The sequence below is a fragment of the Tenrec ecaudatus genome, chromosome 1 (genome assembly GCF_050624435.1).
Source record: "Tenrec ecaudatus isolate mTenEca1 chromosome 1, mTenEca1.hap1, whole genome shotgun sequence".
Classification (NCBI taxonomy): Eukaryota; Metazoa; Chordata; class Mammalia; order Afrosoricida; family Tenrecidae; genus Tenrec; species Tenrec ecaudatus.
In genome coordinates this window covers 156025623-156042989 of record NC_134530.1, presented here as the reverse complement: position 1 = coordinate 156042989, position 17367 = coordinate 156025623, and the positions used below count along the sequence as shown (strand labels likewise).

Below are 17367 nucleotides of genomic sequence, written 5' to 3'. Positions count from 1 at the left end.
ATACAGAGTGGCTGTGACCTAGGACAACTGCCGACACATTGTATCCTAATGCCGGTTAGACTATTTTTTTCAACCTTGAGATTGAATACTCTTTCGACTCTTCCCCAGTTTGGATTTTAGAACCCAGCCAGACCAAGTTCAATTCCTAGGAGAACTTGTACAGGAACCTATTGGTAGGCAGCAAAAAGGCCCACTCTTGCTTATTAACTTTGCAATGCAACCGCGATTGAGGGCTTACCTAGCTAAATCAACCTGGACCTACTTGATCCTCACAAAATTCCTGTGTGATAGTTAAAGCATGTTCAGGGAACTAAGGGGTAAAGTTCCTTGGCCAAGTTCACGAGGAAGTGAGAGAGAGGGACTTGAATCCAGGTCAATGAGTTTTCCACGTTAGCTTTGCTGTTCAGGATGGTGGTCTTTCCATCCTGCTCACAGTATGTGAGCCTTAACTAACTCAAAGGAACACCTTCTGAAAGCCCCCTGCAGCTTTCCTGCCCCGGAGTGTTTTCCTCTTCATGGAAGAGCCATTATTATGGACTTCAAACTCTTCAGTTCTGGCACCAGCCCATGATAGTTCAAAATATGTCCCGTGCCAAAAAGACCAGAGCCGTCTCTGTTGTTGTGTTCTCCTGCCCCTAGTCCCTTCTTTCTATATTTTGTGAACTTACCTTTATCTCAAAGGAAGGATGGAAGGAGAGCATTGTGGAAGGACAAGGTGTTTGTTTATGTGAGTGGAATAGAGTCACATCTAGTCTGAGCCATTGACCACAGCTTGGGTGGTCCAAGCCTTGGAAGGAAGATTGTAGCCCTCTCTTTTGCCATCCGAAGGCCTGGTCTCCTTACAGGGACCACTCCTTATCTGCTTTGAAGTAAGTTTCTGTGTCGACTGGGGCATGGCGGCTTCTCTGGCCACTGTGAGTCTAATATCCCCTGCCTTAGAGGCTGGGTCTGTGTGGTGTCTTTGCATTGAGTAGGGCATGTGCTCTGTATTGTGTGGTCAAGGAGACAGAAACACGAGAACACTGCTCATTGTTACGGAGAGACCTGGGACCTCCTAGGATCATGGTTAAAAAGTAAGCTGTCTAATTCTACTGATTTTTTTTCTTTCTACTTTTTTCGGGGGTAAAGTTAAAGGGAATGTGAAAGGTGAACAAGATCACATCTTTATTCAATTCCTATTACATTTTAGATGCTTAAAACTTTCATACCCAATAGTCAAGTTGCACCTTATGTCAATTAAGGTGAAGTCTTGGGAGATCCGGGCATCAATACTTTTTTTATTTTTACATTTTCCCAAGCGATTCTCATATACCACCAAATTGGTGAAGCAGTTACAAACAGAGATAAAAATATCAGGTGTCAATTGCAGTATTCCCTCTGAAGAATTTGGCTCGGCTACAGGACCCAATGATCTCACTCTTGCTTCCTTGTGTGGAGCTAATTGTCTACTGTGCTGCTCCTGGTGATGATCCCTGGAAGAAAACAGTGCTCGAAATATCCCCTAAACTCTATCCCTGCCAATGATGCCTTTAGAAGCAGGCATGCTGGGGCTCATGGGAAAGGTCCCTGATTTTACAGGATGACAAGTTGAGCTAGAAATCACCAAAGAAATATTCTGGCCCTTCTTCCTTCCATTGGAAAGTGACCAGTGATTCTTTGGACAAAGGTGATAAGATTTTACATTTCCTTGAATCACGTTGGATGAGATCCAAGGCACTTGCCTCACAATGAGTTTCCCCCTAACTTCAGCCGAGAGTGCCAATGTCTGGGGAAATGGGGGTGATCCTATCCAGCTACATTTCATACCTTCTTGTTCTTCTGATAACTCCATGGAAGAAGTAGAAGAATGGCTGCTTCGCTTCTTGGAGAAGGAAGGACATGTAGGAAACTAGATATTCCTATTTAGAAGTATGTCCAATGTCATGTTCCATTACACCCTTGACCCCTGACATTGCCAGTGAGTTCTACTTCTGGAATGTGCCTGTACTTTATCATGAGGACTGATAGTTGAAGCCGAGTGGAGTCAGTGGGCATTTTCTTTGTGTCCAGTAATAACTTTTGTGCTCTTTATCCACCCTCTACCTCTTGCTGTTTCATGCTAAGAAATGCACTGGGCAAATGTCACAGTCTGTGCTTTATGAGTGTCCATCGACTTGGGTTTCTGCAGTGGGCTGGGAACTCTGACATGCACGCTCAGTCTCCTTTAGTGTCGGTTCTTATTCATCTCACACTTCCCTGCTGAGACTTCCCTCTGATCACTTGCTAGTTTCTCACTTATGTTTCTTTCTGTCTAGGTGTCTGCACAGTCCCTCCTGCTTCCCTAGCTACACTGCCCAGTAACCATGTGGAAGCCCACTCTTCCCACCACCTTAGCCCCGCCCAGTCCCATTCTCTGCCGAGGAGCACCAGTGACCTGAGCAGAATCCTGGACCCTGGGTACCTGGGCAACAGTGGCTCATGGGACATGATGAGGCCTCAGAAAGGGAGTGTATCTGGGGACTTATCCTCAGGCTCTTCTTTGTACCAGCTTAACGCCAAAACCACAGGTAAAGCACAACCTGTGAACACAACCTGTGAACTGAAATCTGTTTCAGAGACCATGCCCTTCCAGTCTGGCTCACAGAGTAGATGGAACGTAAACGGGACTTATCACATGTAACATCCAGAGTGATGCTGGATGTTCCACACCAGTGCGGTTAGACATGCACATGGACATTCTTCTGTCAGATAGAAGATGTTAGAGAAAGAGAGGTCATTTCTGCAACAGCTCTCTCCTACACATGGATGTGGGGATTTCACAAAGTTCATAAAAAATGCAATTGAAAAGTTTTTTTTCACCTTTTTCCTCCTAGCCCTCTCATATATCAGGTACACAAATATCACTCAAACTTTCCCTCTCAATCTTAGCCCTTAGGGGTAGGGTCAAGACCAAACCAAAAAGTAAACTCACTGCCATCGAGACAATGCCGACTCAAAGTCCCCTCCCCCCACCCCACCCCCCACATACACACACACATTATAAGACGGGAGAACTTTCCCTGTGGATTTCTGAGACTGTAGCTTTTTACAGGAGGAGAAAGCCCCATCTTTCTCTCACAGAGCAGTTGGTAGTTTTGAACTGCTGACCTCGAGCTTGGTTAGCAGTTCAACTCTCAACCAGTGTACCACCAGAGCAGCTATTTCGTTCCCTCAGGGAGATAACTAACTTCCAGAGAAAGACTGATCGTGAAACCAATGGTGCAGTGGAGGCCACCTGCGAGGAGCAATCTTCCTTTGTGCATCAATGCCCTTTCCGTCGGGGAGGGCATGTGCCTTCCGCTTCAAGTCCACCCAGACCTGTGTAGACTCTTCTTTGTTCTTTCCACATCCCAAGTGTGTTTGAAGAAGTATTGAGTGGCGCTCATGAACCACATAGAGGAAGTTGGAATTACGGTTTTTCTGGAAGGGTGGGAGGCAGGGCCCTGTTCCCCGCTAAAGAATATAAGATGAATAAGGAGAAACACATTAAGATCGAGAGTGAGGCCTCCCCTCGCACCACAAAGGCACACCCCAGAGCAGCCACTCCCTTTCAGGTGATGGGCAGACCCTGCCAGGAGCTTGAAACTATTTTTCTAACCCATGTGGAACTTCCTTACACTGACCAGACCTTATGTGTCTGCTTCACTTTGAGCCGTCCTGTCGTGAAAGCATATTTATTCTTGGGAGAACACAAGGAGCATATTTTCATGAAAACAAGATCAGGCTTGCTGATCCGGCAGAGACTGGTGGAACCTCTGAGCCCATGACCCTTAGTCACCCTTCAGGTCTGGGAATAGTGAACTCACTCCCGTGGCTCAGTTTTCAGCCAATAATAGATCTACCAGGAGAACAGTAACACTAGTGAGTTGCGGATACCTTAAGAATAATCAATCATGAAAGATGCAAAGGGAAGCATTTACCCGGGAAAAGTTCAGAAGGGTTAGGAGTGAAAAAGGGACAGAAACAGAAAACAGGGGGAGTAAGTGGGAGGAGTGATGTTACATTGTGGGGATTGCAACCTGAAACAAGATGCGCCTGATTTGCTGAAGGGAATCAGATCTACCCTATGACCCTCACCCACTCTTCCATAAAGAATGAGAATAAGTAAATGAATAAAGCCCGTGTAGTCTTTGGATGAAGTCACCTGTCTTCCTTGGGTACCCATAAGAGGATGAAATTGGCAGGATGATAGCAATGCTTAGGATTTGCTGAGTGGGTGCTGGCTATGTCACCACTCTCCCCCACACGTCAATGAAAACAAACAAGTAAACAAACAAAACCACATGGATAGTGAGTGGATTCCGACTCCCATAGAGCTTTTAGGACAGAGTAGAACTGCCCCCTGTGGGTTCCGGGAGTAGCGGCTCATCTTTCTCCCCCATTTCCCGCTTGTCCCCCTGCCGTGTGGGGTGGCTGCAGGGGCTGCCCTGCTGGAGGAGCACCTGGGGGAAATCCGGAGCCTGCGCCAGCGCCTGGAGGAGTCCATCTGCATCAATGACCGCCTGCGCGAGCAGCTGGAGAACCGGCTCAGGGCCACCACCCGCGGAAGCGGCAGTGGAAGTGGTAGGAGAGGCTCCTGCCCTTTTATTCTTTTGCCTACATTTAGGGAGCTTCTGTACAGGGCATGCTCAGCTTTGCACTTTCGCAAGCATTGTGGTCCCCTTTATTTCACTTGCTCCTTACAGGTGATAGGGCATGGGCCCCCGATACGAGGGGGATCCCCCCACACAAAAAAACAAAAACGGAAAAAAGCTCTTCTGATTTGAGGGAACTAATGCATTTGGAGTTCATTCCACCAGGTCAGACCGTTAATCAAACTTTCTATTTAGAGCAGTGGTTCTCAACCTGTGGGTCAAGACCCCTTTCACAGGACCATTGAAAACACATATTTCCGATGGGCTTAGGAACCAAGACGCTGCTCCTCTATTTGTCTCCAGGCAGGTCTCCCCACACACTGATATGCCCACATATGAGTACCCAGTATGAAGACTGTTACCCATGCTACACCATGCTTCAAGACAAAATTTCATTTGTTTGTCATTAGAAATAAAAGTTTCACAATATATCATTACATATTGTTTTGTGATTAATCGCTATGCTTTAATTATGTTCAATTTGTAACAACGAAAATACATCCTGCATATCAGATATTTACATTATGATTCCTAACGGTAACAAAATTACAGTTATGAAGTAGCAACGAAAATAATTTTATGGTTGGGGTCACCACAACATGAGGAACTGTATTAAAGGTCATGGCATTAGGAAGATTGAGAAGCACTGATTTAGAGGTTCTGAAGAAATAGCGTTTATCAGTATGCAACAACAAAGGGCTGATTTGTGGCAGTTGGGGACTGGTTTTGCCACCACGATAATGCACCTGCTCATGCAGCCATCTCAGTGCACCAGTTTTGGGGCAAAAAACAACATTCTTTTCTTGCCCCCCACACCTTACTTACTGACATTACTCTGTGCAACTTCTTTTTGTTTCTGTGAATGAAGAGGGATGTGAAAGGACAGTGATTTGATGACATAGAAGAGATGAAGAAAACAGCAAGGCAGGGGCTGTTGGCCATCCAACCAGATGAGTTTGAAAAATGTTTCCAAGAATGGAATGGAATTACAAATTAGATGAATGTCTTAAGTGTAATGGAGAGTATTTTGAAGACTATAAAGTTGTTTTGTAAAAAAAAAAAAGTAAATACATAGCTTTTTTGGGGGGTAGATTCCGGTTTGGGGGAGTACCCCCTCGTATATCTCAGTTCAGAGAGTGACTTTTCCTCAATGCAAATTGCATCTGGCCCCAAAGTTCCCTGATGTCTCATCCCGTCCTGTGACTGCCGATTGTGGCCCACTCTTTCAGTGTGCCCTTCCCTTGCCACTTCCCAGAGGTGGCCCCACCCCTACACTCTTCTCGTGGGAGGTCATGGCTTACACACCCTCGTCCTGCCCACACCAGAGCAGCAGCTATTTAGGAGGAAAGAACCTTCCCCACAAGTGCATGCCCCTTAGAAGACACACCTGGAAACCCAGCACGTGTCCACTGGACAACAGTCCCAGGGATTTTCTACTGGCTGTGACCAGATCTTGGAGGGAGACAGGATGGGAAATCCAGGAAACTCTGTCACCTGAATACATAACTTGCCTGGTGGTGTTTTCTGTGACAGCATCCTCCACCAACTTCTGCAATCAGGGCCTGGACCCTGCACCTCAGCTCTGCAACGAGAACAAGATCCTCAGAGAAGAAAACCGAAGGCTTCAGGCTCAGCTGAGCCACGTTTCCAGAGGTAGGTAGTCAGAACCCCCAGATAGTGGCCACTCCCCGATCCCTACCTTCCCTGTCCATGCCTGTCACGGGGAGGAGAAGGTAAGAGAAGAAGGTGGGGATCACAAAGCTGCCCAGTTCCACCAACCCCAGTACTGGGAGTTATTCTTAGGCTAGAAAGGGCTGCTTCCTTAAAGAGGACTGACTTCCTGATGGGCCCTTCGTCTCTGAGACTTCAAGACTGGATAGCTCAGCAACACTCACCATTTCCCTCCACTCCCCACTGCAGAGCCCACTGGGAACCAGTTTGATGCAGTGCTGCTCCCGCCCTCGCCCTCCCGGTCACAAGCTGACCACTGACTTGGAACGAGGAAAAAAGGCAGGACACTGCCTGCACTTCCTGTGGAGCTTCCCCACACGTTAGAGCAGCTTGGCATCCCTAGACCTCCACACCACGCTCCCTCCTCAGCACTCCGGGCTCCTCTCTCAGGCCAATGCCTTGGATGCCTGTGTGTCTAGAGTTGCCAGCAACCTGCCCTCCGGTGCGTTCCCAGCCCCACCCACTGGGCACCCACTCGGCATCATTGCCTGCCTGTGCAGTCTGAGAGGCAGGGGAGCCTAGTGCTCACTGAGCAGTTTAAACCAATTAAAGCAGAAGGTCAAGGGCATTGCCAAGTAGAGAGGTGTGTTATTCCCCAGAGTAGGTGACTATAGTGAGATGGCACTTTGTCTACCAACACAGGACCTCCATCCAGTCCCTTTGCTTCCCTTCTTCATGAAGGAAGATGGCAGGTGTACTTGGGCAACTCTTCCCATCGACCCTTGACCCCATCAATATGAACATTCCTGTGTTCTATTCCCCAGAGCACTCTCAGGAAACGGAGTGCTTACGGGAGGCTCTGCTGTCCTCACGGGCCCGGGTGCAAGAGCTGGAAATGGAGCTGGAACACCAGAAGGGAGGGCAGCAGCGGCTTTTGGCGGACTTGAAGGAGAAGCAGCAAGAGGTGTTGCATTTCCAGGAGGAACGGCTCTCCCTTCAAGAGAAGGACTCCAGGTAAGAGCAAGCCCGCTGATGAGAGGAGAGACTCTTACTCCAGCTAACCTCACTGCCATTGAGAGGTGCCCGCGTTGTCAGATTTAGAAGGGATCTTGACAAGACAGTCAATGGCCTCTTTTGGAAACCTCCCTTTCCATTCTGAATATTCATGATGAAGGATGACTGTAGGTCACTGGGTGGCACAAGCAGTCTGTGCTCAACTACAAGCCTAAAGGTTGGCAGTTAGAATCTAGCCAGTCATGTTGCAGAAGAAAGGCCTGCTGGTCTACTTCTGTGATAATTACAGCCAAGAAAGCCCAGAGGGGCGCATTTCCACCCTGTAACCCGCGGGGTCACCAGGAGTTGGATTTGTCTCAATGACAGTGAGTGTGTTTGTTTGCTTGCTTGGGTTTGTATTGAACAGAAGAAAGAATTTCTTGATAAACATGTTTCATCCAAAAGTTGAGAGAGTGAACTCCATGTAGAGAAGGTTCCAGAAAATCGTGAACTAGAGAAAGAATGTCTTCATGCTTCTGATCAGATATAGGACACTAGACTCACCATAAGCCAGGGAAACTCTCCACCTGCATTCATGTTTCTCCCCCAGCATATGCCCAACGACCCCTGTCAACATGAAAATGAACAGCCACCAGCAGTAAGGACATTGAGCTGGTGTGTCTGTCGAGCAGGTGACTTTGACCTTTCTGAGCCTCTGTTGCCACGTTTGTAAAATAGAAGGGATGGGCTTTGTGATCTCAGAGTTGGCGCTTGGGATCCAAGCTCAACGATGCACAAGTGTTCAGCTTCTTGCCCTGCTGTGCGTGGGCCGCACTGACAGCTCTCTGGGCCTGCTTCTCCCGGACAGGCTGCAGCACAAGCTGATCCTCCTGCAGCAGCAGTGTGAGGGGAAACAGCAGCTCTTCCAGTCCCTGCAGTCTAAGCTACAGCTATACGAGGGCCTTTACGGCCACCCCACGAAGGGGCTGAAAGGTACGTGTTCCTCTCTCGCCCCCATTTCCCTCCCCGTGAACGTCCTGCCCTTGCTTAGACTCCTTCTGGCTTGTGGAACTCTTGGAGCGCGACAGAGCCCTAACTTGGTGAAGGGCAATTGACTGAAGCTTGAATAAACACAGGGGCCAAACAAGGCTGAAAGGGTTGTTTATGGTCAAAGGCATGGACTATGCATGGGGAGTGAGTTTTGGGTGGAGAAGAGACCAGCTTGACTGTAGGAGAGAGAAGCTTTGTCCTGTGGAGTTGCGAGAGGTAGCTTAGATACAGGGAGAGTTGTCAGTATGTAGAGGTCTACAAGCTAGGATGGAAGTTAAAACTCTATGTCGTAGACAAGGGAAAATCAGAATGTTTCCTCTAAATAGACACCCAAAGTGGCGGGTGTGGTGGGACACAGTGGAGCTGGGAGACATTTGAATTAGGGAAGTTTCCGGCATTCAGTGATGTGCGTCTCATATGAAGTACAACTGGGAAGAGAAAGAGGGTCAAATAGATAAAAACATTTTTAAGAAAGAATAAGCAAAGCTTAGTCAGAATTTGGATTTAGGACAAGAAAGGGACAGGAGCCTCAGGGAACTCTGGGATTTGTTCCTGAAAACCACTTTTTTTCTCCGGAATGACTTCCTCTTCCATGCCTCTTTCCCCTTTCATGGGTCCTTCAGGAGTCATTTCAGAGCCATGAGCACGAAAGGTCTGTAATCCCTCACCCTTAATTCCCAAATCCGGGAAGATCTCAGAATCAAATGCTTTTTAGTATATTCATCTGGTGACCAGACAGAAGTGATCAACGACCATCTGTGACCTTCTTAGCGAGAACACTGCCAAAGTCCATTGCAGAAATGCTTATCTGCCCGAATAAGGGCTGCGGCTCCAGATGCAACTGGTTGTGTTCTACAATATCCACGTGGGGTGTCTGTGGCCTATCACCCAGCTAAAACCAGAAAGAATACTACCTTTCAAAACACATTCGCCCCAACGCTTTCCAATAAGAGATTGTGGCTTGGTCCTCTAGTGCTTCTGTGTGCGCTCCTCGGTATGCGGAAATAGGACTCGGTGCGGTGAGCGGAGGTAGAACACAGGGCAGTTAAAAAGTTCATATGGTTCAGATGCTTGTTTATGGTGCTGGTTCCCATTTCTACTTCCCCCAAATAGGCCTGACGCTGTTGCCTTCTCTCCTCTTTGATGCCCGAGTGTGTTGGTCATCACATCCTTCCCCTTCGGTCCTTGTCTTTGTCTAGTCCAAAACTTACATCCCGCCCTGGAAAACCCTCCTGAATGTGTCTCCGGATTCTGACAGGCAGTGGGACATCTCTATCCCAGACTTGTGTTGTCCATGACTCTAGGGCCCCCAGAAGAAAGAAGTCTGAGCGGTGTGTTCTGATAATTGCTTGGACGTCTCCTTGGTTACCAGTCCCCTCCTCTTCTTTCAGCCTACAACTGGGATGCCTGTCACCAAGTCCCCTTGAGCAGTGACTTGAGTCACCTGGTGGCAGAAGTGCGAGCTTTGAGAGGGCAGCTGGAGCAGAGCATTCAGGTGAACAACTGCCTGCGGCTGCAGCTGGAGCAGCAATTGGATGGTGGTGCAGGGAGAGCCAGCCTCAGCCCCTCCTCTGTCACTCCGAGCTTCCCAGCCAACATGGACCCTGCTGACAAGCAGCCGCTCTTCCCAGGTAGGAAGAAAAAAGGCATTCGGAAGCACTCAGCCAGGGGGCAGGCCACCAGCATGCCTCAGGGAGAAGGGTCAGTCCTACCTCTCCCATGCTCTTGGGTCAGGCTGAACCCAGAGATGCTTTGTACAACATCGCATACCAGTGGAGAGCTTGGGACCTAGAGTCAGAAACTGGCTCTTCACTCTGAGTTCACCCCGTAGAGGCTGTTTGCTTTGGAAAGTTGGTGAATCTCTCGGGCACTTAAATGTTGGTTTCTACATCTTTAAGGTGAGGGTAAGAATAAAGATACACCTTGGATGATTTTTGGAGTCCCTGGGAGGGCTGCAAATGTCAAATGTTCTCAGCTACCAACTGGAAGGTTAGAGGTTCCAGTCCCCCTAAGAAGTGCCTTGAAAGGCCTGGCATTCTAATTCTGAAAGAAAAACAAAACAATCAGCCCCTGAAATCCCTGTGGTGCACGGTTCTTTTCTGACGCATGCGAGGCAGGGCCACGTGAAAGGTTGCAGCTGTGTGGTTACGTAGAGCGTGGAATTTAGTCATTAATATGCCTGTCACCATAAGAATGGCGTCATAATAACAGCTGCATATGCTGATATCTATCCCTTGTGTTTGTGGAGGTCTTATTAACCAAGTGTTTTCAAAGTTCTCATTTCCTCTGAGACAGGGAAAATTGTACTGTCTGTAGTTCATATGAGAAAACTTGGGCGTTGCGATGTTAACTCACCTGCTAAGATCCGTAGGATCAGGGAGTGAAGCAGAATTAGAATGAACTCTGAGTCCCAGTCCGGGTTCCTTCCATCACCCAGTGCCCTGTCTCAGTAGTGCTGACCCGTCCACAGTCCCTAGCCTGGGTCTCCTGTCGCTCATGCATGGGAAACCCAGCAGTGTGGCAGCATGTTCCTGTCCCTCAGGAGATGAGGACGGCATTGGGTGGGGAAGTATTGGGTGTTGAGTACCCTTTTTCCGGGGGAGCAGCCATTCGCTTCTTCTGCCCTATCTCCTGCCTGCTGATGCAGATGGTCATGTTCATCCAGTTCCTTTCCAATTATCTGACGATCCTACCTCCTTAGCTTTCGTGGTTCATTTATTCTTCCTATTCTTGTTTCTTCATTTTGCACTCCCCTTCTCCCCCACCTCCCCCCTACTCTCATGGTATCCCTACTCTCATTATTGGTCCTGAGGGGGTTATCTGTCCTGGATTCTGTGGGCTGAGAGCTCTTATCTGTACCAGTGTACATGTTCTGGTACATATCTGGTCTAGCCATATTTATAAGGTAGAACTGGGGTCATGACAGTGGAGGGGGTGGGGGGAGAGCATTAAAGAACTAGAGCAGTGGTTCTCAACCTTCCTAATGCCACAGCCCTTTAATAGAGTTGCTCATGTTGTGGTGACCCCAACCATAAAATCATTTTCATTGCTACTTCATAACTGTAATTTTGCTACTGCTATGAATCATAATGTAAATATATGATATGCAGGGCTTATTTTCTTTTTAAAAAATCATTTTATTGGGGGCTTGCAAATTCTTATCACAACCCCTACATACATCCACATATATACATTTGTTGCCATCATCATTCTCAAAACACCTCCCTTCCACTTGAACCCTTAATATCAGCTGCTCATTTTCCCCCTCTCCCCATGTCCCCTCCCCATGAATGCTTCATAATTCATAAATTATTATTATTTTGTCATATGTTACACTGTCTGGCGTCTCCCCCTGCCCTCCTCTCTGCTGTCCATCCCCCAGGGAGGAGGCCATACGTAGATTCTTGTAGCTGGTTCACCCTTTCTACCCTACATTCCCTCCACCCTCCAGGCATCACCATTCTCACCACTGGTCCAGAAGGGATCCTCTGTCCTGGATTCCCTGTGTTTCCAGTTGCTATCTGTACCAATGTACATCCTCTGGTCTAGCCAGATTTGTAAGGTAGAATTGGGATCATGATACTGGGGAGGGGGTAGGAAGCATTTAAAAACTAGAGGAAAGTTATATGTTTCATCGTTGCTACCCTGAACCCTGACTGGTGCATCTCCTCCCCACAATCCTTCAGCAAGGGGTTGTCCAGTTCCCTTCCAATGGGCTTTGAGTCTCCACTCTGCACTCACCCAATTTACAATGATATGATGTTTTGGTCTTTGATGCTTGATATCTGATCCCTTCGACAGCTCGTGGTCACACAGGCTGGTGTGTTTCTTCCATGTGGGCTTTGTTGCTTCTGAGCTAGATAACCACTTGTTTATCTTCAAGCCTTTAAGACCCTAGTGCTAGATCTTTTGATAGCGAGGCACCATCAGCTTTCTTCACCACAATTTGCTTATGCACACATTTGTCTTCAGCAATCGTGTCAAGAAGAAGTGCATCATGTGCAAGGGGCTTAAGTGGAGAGCAAATGCCTTGAGAATGATTGGGGCAGGGAATGTATGGATGCGCTTTATACAATTGATGTATGTATATGTATGGATGGTGATAAGAGTTGTATGAGTCCCTAATAAAATGTAAAAAAAGAAAAGAGGAGAAAAAATGATTAGGGCAAAGACTGTACAGATGTGCTTTATACAATTGATGTATGTATATGTATGAACAGTGATAAGAATTGTATGAGCCCCAATAAATTGTAAAAAAAAAAAAAAGTGCATCGTGGAATTCCAATTTAATAGAACAACGTGTTCTTGCATGGAGTAAGTTCTTGAGTAGAGGCCCAATATCCATCTGCTGCCTTAATACTAAATATATATATATATATATATATATATATACACACACACACACAAACGTAGATCTGTTTTCCCACACTCTTATATAAATATATTTACATATATACATTCCAGTCTTTAGACCTCTATAAATACCCTTTGTCGCCTAGTTCTTTCCTCTATTTCCTTTTACTTTCCTCTTGTCCCACTATTATGCTCTGCCTTCATATGGGTTTCAGTAATTTCTCTCAGTTACATTACCCTTGATCATGCCCGACCAGGCCTCTCACACCCTCCTTGCCACTGTTTTTGGATCACTTGTTCTCCCCTGTCCCTGGGTTGGTCAGCACCACTTCCTTAACCCTCTTTCCCCACTTCTGTGTCCCCCAAGAACCATTGGTCCTGTTGTTTTCTCCTCCAGACTATTCATGCAGCCTATCAGATCTAGATAGATCTGTAGAGATAAGAATATGCACCAAAAATCAAGCCATAGCATGATAGACGATGAATGAGAACACAGCGATGACAACAACAAAGAAAACCAATTACTCATAGAAGAATAAATTAATTAAAAGAAGAAAATTTTAAAAAGAAAGAAAAACCTGTAAATAGATAAAGGTCTGATTTTTTATCTCTAGGTGTGACCTTCAGTCAGGTCTGATGGGGTGCCATGCTCTGGCCCCAGAGTCTGTCCTTTGTACTCCCTCAGGGTCTACCTGCTTTGCTCCCACGGTTGCTCTGCCGCACGCTTTTAGTGGTTTGCCTTGGTGTCACAGGGTCATTCTGGGCCAATCCTGACACTGAGTCTCCAGTGTTGTCCCTCTTAGGGCACTGGGACATCAGGGATGGTATGTTTTGTAATGGGATAAGCCATATTGTCCACTCTGTGCATTGGCTGTTCAGAGCAGGGATATCGTCCTCTAGGCCTGGTCGACCAGGATGTGCTCCACTCTCTCTTCCTCCCCCTTCATTTTCTCTGATAAGACATGCTCTCTCCCCTAGCTGCAGCTTCAGTGTTGTCCTCTCAAGTAAATTCTGGGGGGAGGGGAAGTTGGGTGGGTCAGTGCCCTATTTCCCTGCCACACATCTTTTTTTTCTTTTCTTTCCCTTTTCCTCCCTCCCCACCCCCTTTTTAGTTGGCTACCATATGTACCCCTGGATTTGGTCTGGCCCCTGCCATACTACCTGGACCTCACCCCTGGAGTGTTTGTATACAGTAGCTTTTTCTCTGTGTCCCTTTTGCATTTACCTTTCTGTTCTTTCTTTATATATATAAACTTACCTCAGTGGACTGATGTTATACTTGTCCTTTTGTGCTTGGCTTACTTCACTTAGAATAATTTTCTCCAGTTCTTCCCATGCAGTGATATGCTTCATGCGTTCACCACTGCTTTTTAGGGATGCGTAATACTCCATGTATTATGTACCACAGTTTTTTAATCCATTTGTCTGTTCATGGAAATATAGGTTGTTTCCAACTCCTTGTGATTGTGAACTGTGCCGCAATGAACATTGGAGCACAGATGTCTGGCCATGGTTTGTTTCTTGCCTCTTCTGGATATATGCCCAGTAGGGGCATTGCTGGGTTGTATGGTAACTCAATTTCCATCTGTTTGAGAAATCGCCAAATCGATTTCCATAGTGGCTGTACATACCTACAGGTCCACCAGCAGTGGATGAGAGTTCCTATCTCACCACAGCCCCTCCAACACTTATTGCTTTCTCATTTTTTGAATTGGGCTATCTTTGAGGGTGTTAGGTGGTATCTCATAGTTGTTATGATTTGCATTTCTCTTATGGCTAATGATTGGGAACATTTTCTCACAGGTTTATTGGCCATTTGGATTTCAGACTCCGTCAAGCTTCTGTTCAGGTCCTTTGCCCACCTCCTCAGTGGGCATTTAGTTTTTCTCTTATTGTAAGCTTTCAACGTATTATAGATTGTAGTAATAAGGTCTTTGTCTGATGTGTCATTGCTAAAGATGTTTTCCCAGTCTGTGGACTCTCTTATTACTCTCTTGGTGAATTCTTTCGATGTACACAGGTGTCTTATTTTCAGTATATCCCACTTGTCTATTTGTGACTCCTCTGTATTTGTATCTTCCCTATTTCTGATAGCCTATGTATTCCCTGTGCCAAGGCTCTCAGGTTTGTCCCAATTCCCTAATTAATGGCCCTAATTGTTTGGGGTTTTATTTCAAGTTCTGTGATCCACTTTGAGGTTATTCTTGTGTGTGGAATGAGGTAAGGGTCTTGCTTCATTTTTCTGCAGGTAGATAGATATCCATTTGTTCCAGCACCATTTATTGAAGAGGGCATCTGCTTCCTATCTAATATTTGTTTGGCCCTTATCCAAGTTCAGTTGCCTGTATGCTGATGTTTTTATTTCTGAGTCTTCAGCTCTTTTCCTTTGGTCTGAATATCTGTCATTATGTCAGTACCACACTGTTTGACTACTGTGGCCGTATAGTACGTGCTAAAGTCAGGTAGAGCACTCCCTCCCACTTTGTTCTTCTTTTCGAGGAGTTCTCTGCTAATTCTGGGCTTCTTCCCCCTCCATATGAAGTTGGTAATCTGTTTTTCCAATTCTTTGAAGAAGAATGGTGGTATTCATATCGGGATAGCATTGAACTTATATAGTGCCTTGGGCACAACTGACATCTTTACTATATTCAGTCTGCCATTCCATGAGCATGGAATAGTCTTCCATTTGTTGAGGTCACTCTTGATTTCTTGTAGTAGTATTTTATAATTTTCCTCATACAAGTCTTTCATTTTTTAATCAGGTATATCCCTAGGTATATTAATTTGTTCTTGCTATTGTAAATTGTCTCTTCTGTGATCTTGTCTGATGTGTAGAGCAGTCCAATAGACTTCTGTTTGTGGGTTTTGTATCCGGCCAGTCTTCCATATTCCTCTATTGCTTCCAACACTCCACTTGTGGAATTTAAGGGATCTCCAATATATAGAACCATATCATCTTCGAATAATGATAATTTCCCCTCTTCCTTCCCCAGATAAATACTTTTAATATCTTTCTTTTGTCTTATGTTGTTAGCTAGGATCTCCAGTACGATGTTAAATAGGAGTGGGGACAAGGGGCATCCTCATCTGGTTCCCCTTTTTTGGTGGAATTGTTTTCATCTTTTCTCCATTAACTCCCACGTTATCTATTGGTTTTTCCTATATGGCTTGTATGATGTTGAGGAATATTCCATCTATTGTTATCTTCTTGAGTGTCTTAATCCAGGAATGCGTGTTGGATGTTGTTGAATGCTTTTTCGCATCTATTGATATTATCAGGTGGTTCTTATCAATTTTCCTGCCAATGTGGTCGAATAATTCTGATGGTCTTTTGTATGTTGAACCATTCCTGCATCCCTGGTATAAATCCCACTTGGTCATGGTGAATTATTTTTTTAATATGCTTTTGTATTCTCTTGGCCATTGTTTTGTTAAGGATTTTTACATTAATGTTCATTAGGGATATTGGTCTGTAGTTTTTGATTCATGAGGCATCTTTGTCCGCTTTAGGTATCAGTTATACTAGCTTCATAGAGTTTGGGAATTTTCTGTCTTTTTCTAGTTCAGAAAGAGTTTGTATAGAATTGGTGTCAGTTCTTCCCTGAAAGCTTGGTAGAATTCTCCTGTGAAGCCATCTGGACCAAGGGATTTTCTTTTGTTGGTAATCCTTTAATTACTTTGTCTATTTCTTCCTTTGCTATGGGTCTGTTGAGGTTCTTGACATCTATCTGGGATAGTCTAGGGAGGTATTGTGTTTCCAAATATTTGTCCGTGTCTTCCAAATTGTTGAATTCATTAGAGTATAGACCTATATATTCTGTGTAGTTATTCTTTAGATTTCATTAGGTTCCCATTTCATCCCTCATCCTTGCAAATGTCATTTGTTCTTTCCTTTCTTTGGTTAGGTTTGCCAGAGGTCTGTCAATTCTGTTAATTCTTTCAAAGAACCAACATTTAGTGGCATTATTTTTTCCCATAGTTTTCTTGTTTTCCCTCTCCTGTATTTCAGCTCTGATTTTTATTATATCTTTCCTCTTGCTATTAGTAGGGTTGTTCCATTGACTCTGCTCTAATTGGTATAAGTTTTGTGTCAGCATAGCAAATCATCCACGAGTCTCTCTTCTTTTTTCATGTGTGCATTTATTGCTATCAGCCTTCCTCTGATAAATGCCTGTGCTGTATCCCAAAGGTTTTGGTACATCATATTTTCATTCTCATTGGTTTCTAGAACCTTCCTGATTTTGTCTCTTATTTGGATCAGTACCCATTCCTTTTGCAATAGGAAATTGTTCATTCTCCAATTGTTTGCCCTTGTTTTCTTCACTGTCCTTCTGCTCATTTCCAGTTTTATGGTGCTGTGATCAAAGGGAGATGTCTGTATAAACTCTATGTGCTTGAATGTTCGGCTTGTGTCTCAGTATGTAGTCTATTTTCAAATATGTACCATGTGAGCTTGAAAAGAATGTGAATATTTTTGCATGTGGGTGGAAAGCTCTGAAAATATCTATCAAGTCAAGTTGTCCAATTGTATTATTTAGATCTATAGCCTCCTTGTTGATATACAGTGATCTGTCTTTTTCAGAGAGTGGTGTATTAAAGTCACCAACTATAATTGTTCAGCTTGTGATCTCTTTTTTCAACATTTGGA

General features: G+C 45.4%; 1 protein-coding gene across 17 annotated transcripts in view; it reads left to right on the top strand.

The window, feature by feature from the left end:
• Positions 1 to 17367, top strand: part of PDE4DIP (phosphodiesterase 4D interacting protein) — a 213515-nt gene that overhangs the window by 184280 nt on the left and 11868 nt on the right. For all 17 annotated transcript variants that reach the window (XM_075560261.1, XM_075560277.1, XM_075560181.1 and 14 more), the window contains 6 exons: positions 2295 to 2546; positions 4438 to 4581; positions 6186 to 6305; positions 7148 to 7337; positions 8185 to 8309; positions 9758 to 9997. In XM_075560261.1, the coding sequence (XP_075416376.1) occupies positions 2295 to 2546; positions 4438 to 4581; positions 6186 to 6305; positions 7148 to 7337; positions 8185 to 8309; positions 9758 to 9997 (1071 nt within the window). The remainder of the gene's footprint in view (positions 1 to 2294; positions 2547 to 4437; positions 4582 to 6185; positions 6306 to 7147; positions 7338 to 8184; positions 8310 to 9757; positions 9998 to 17367) is intronic.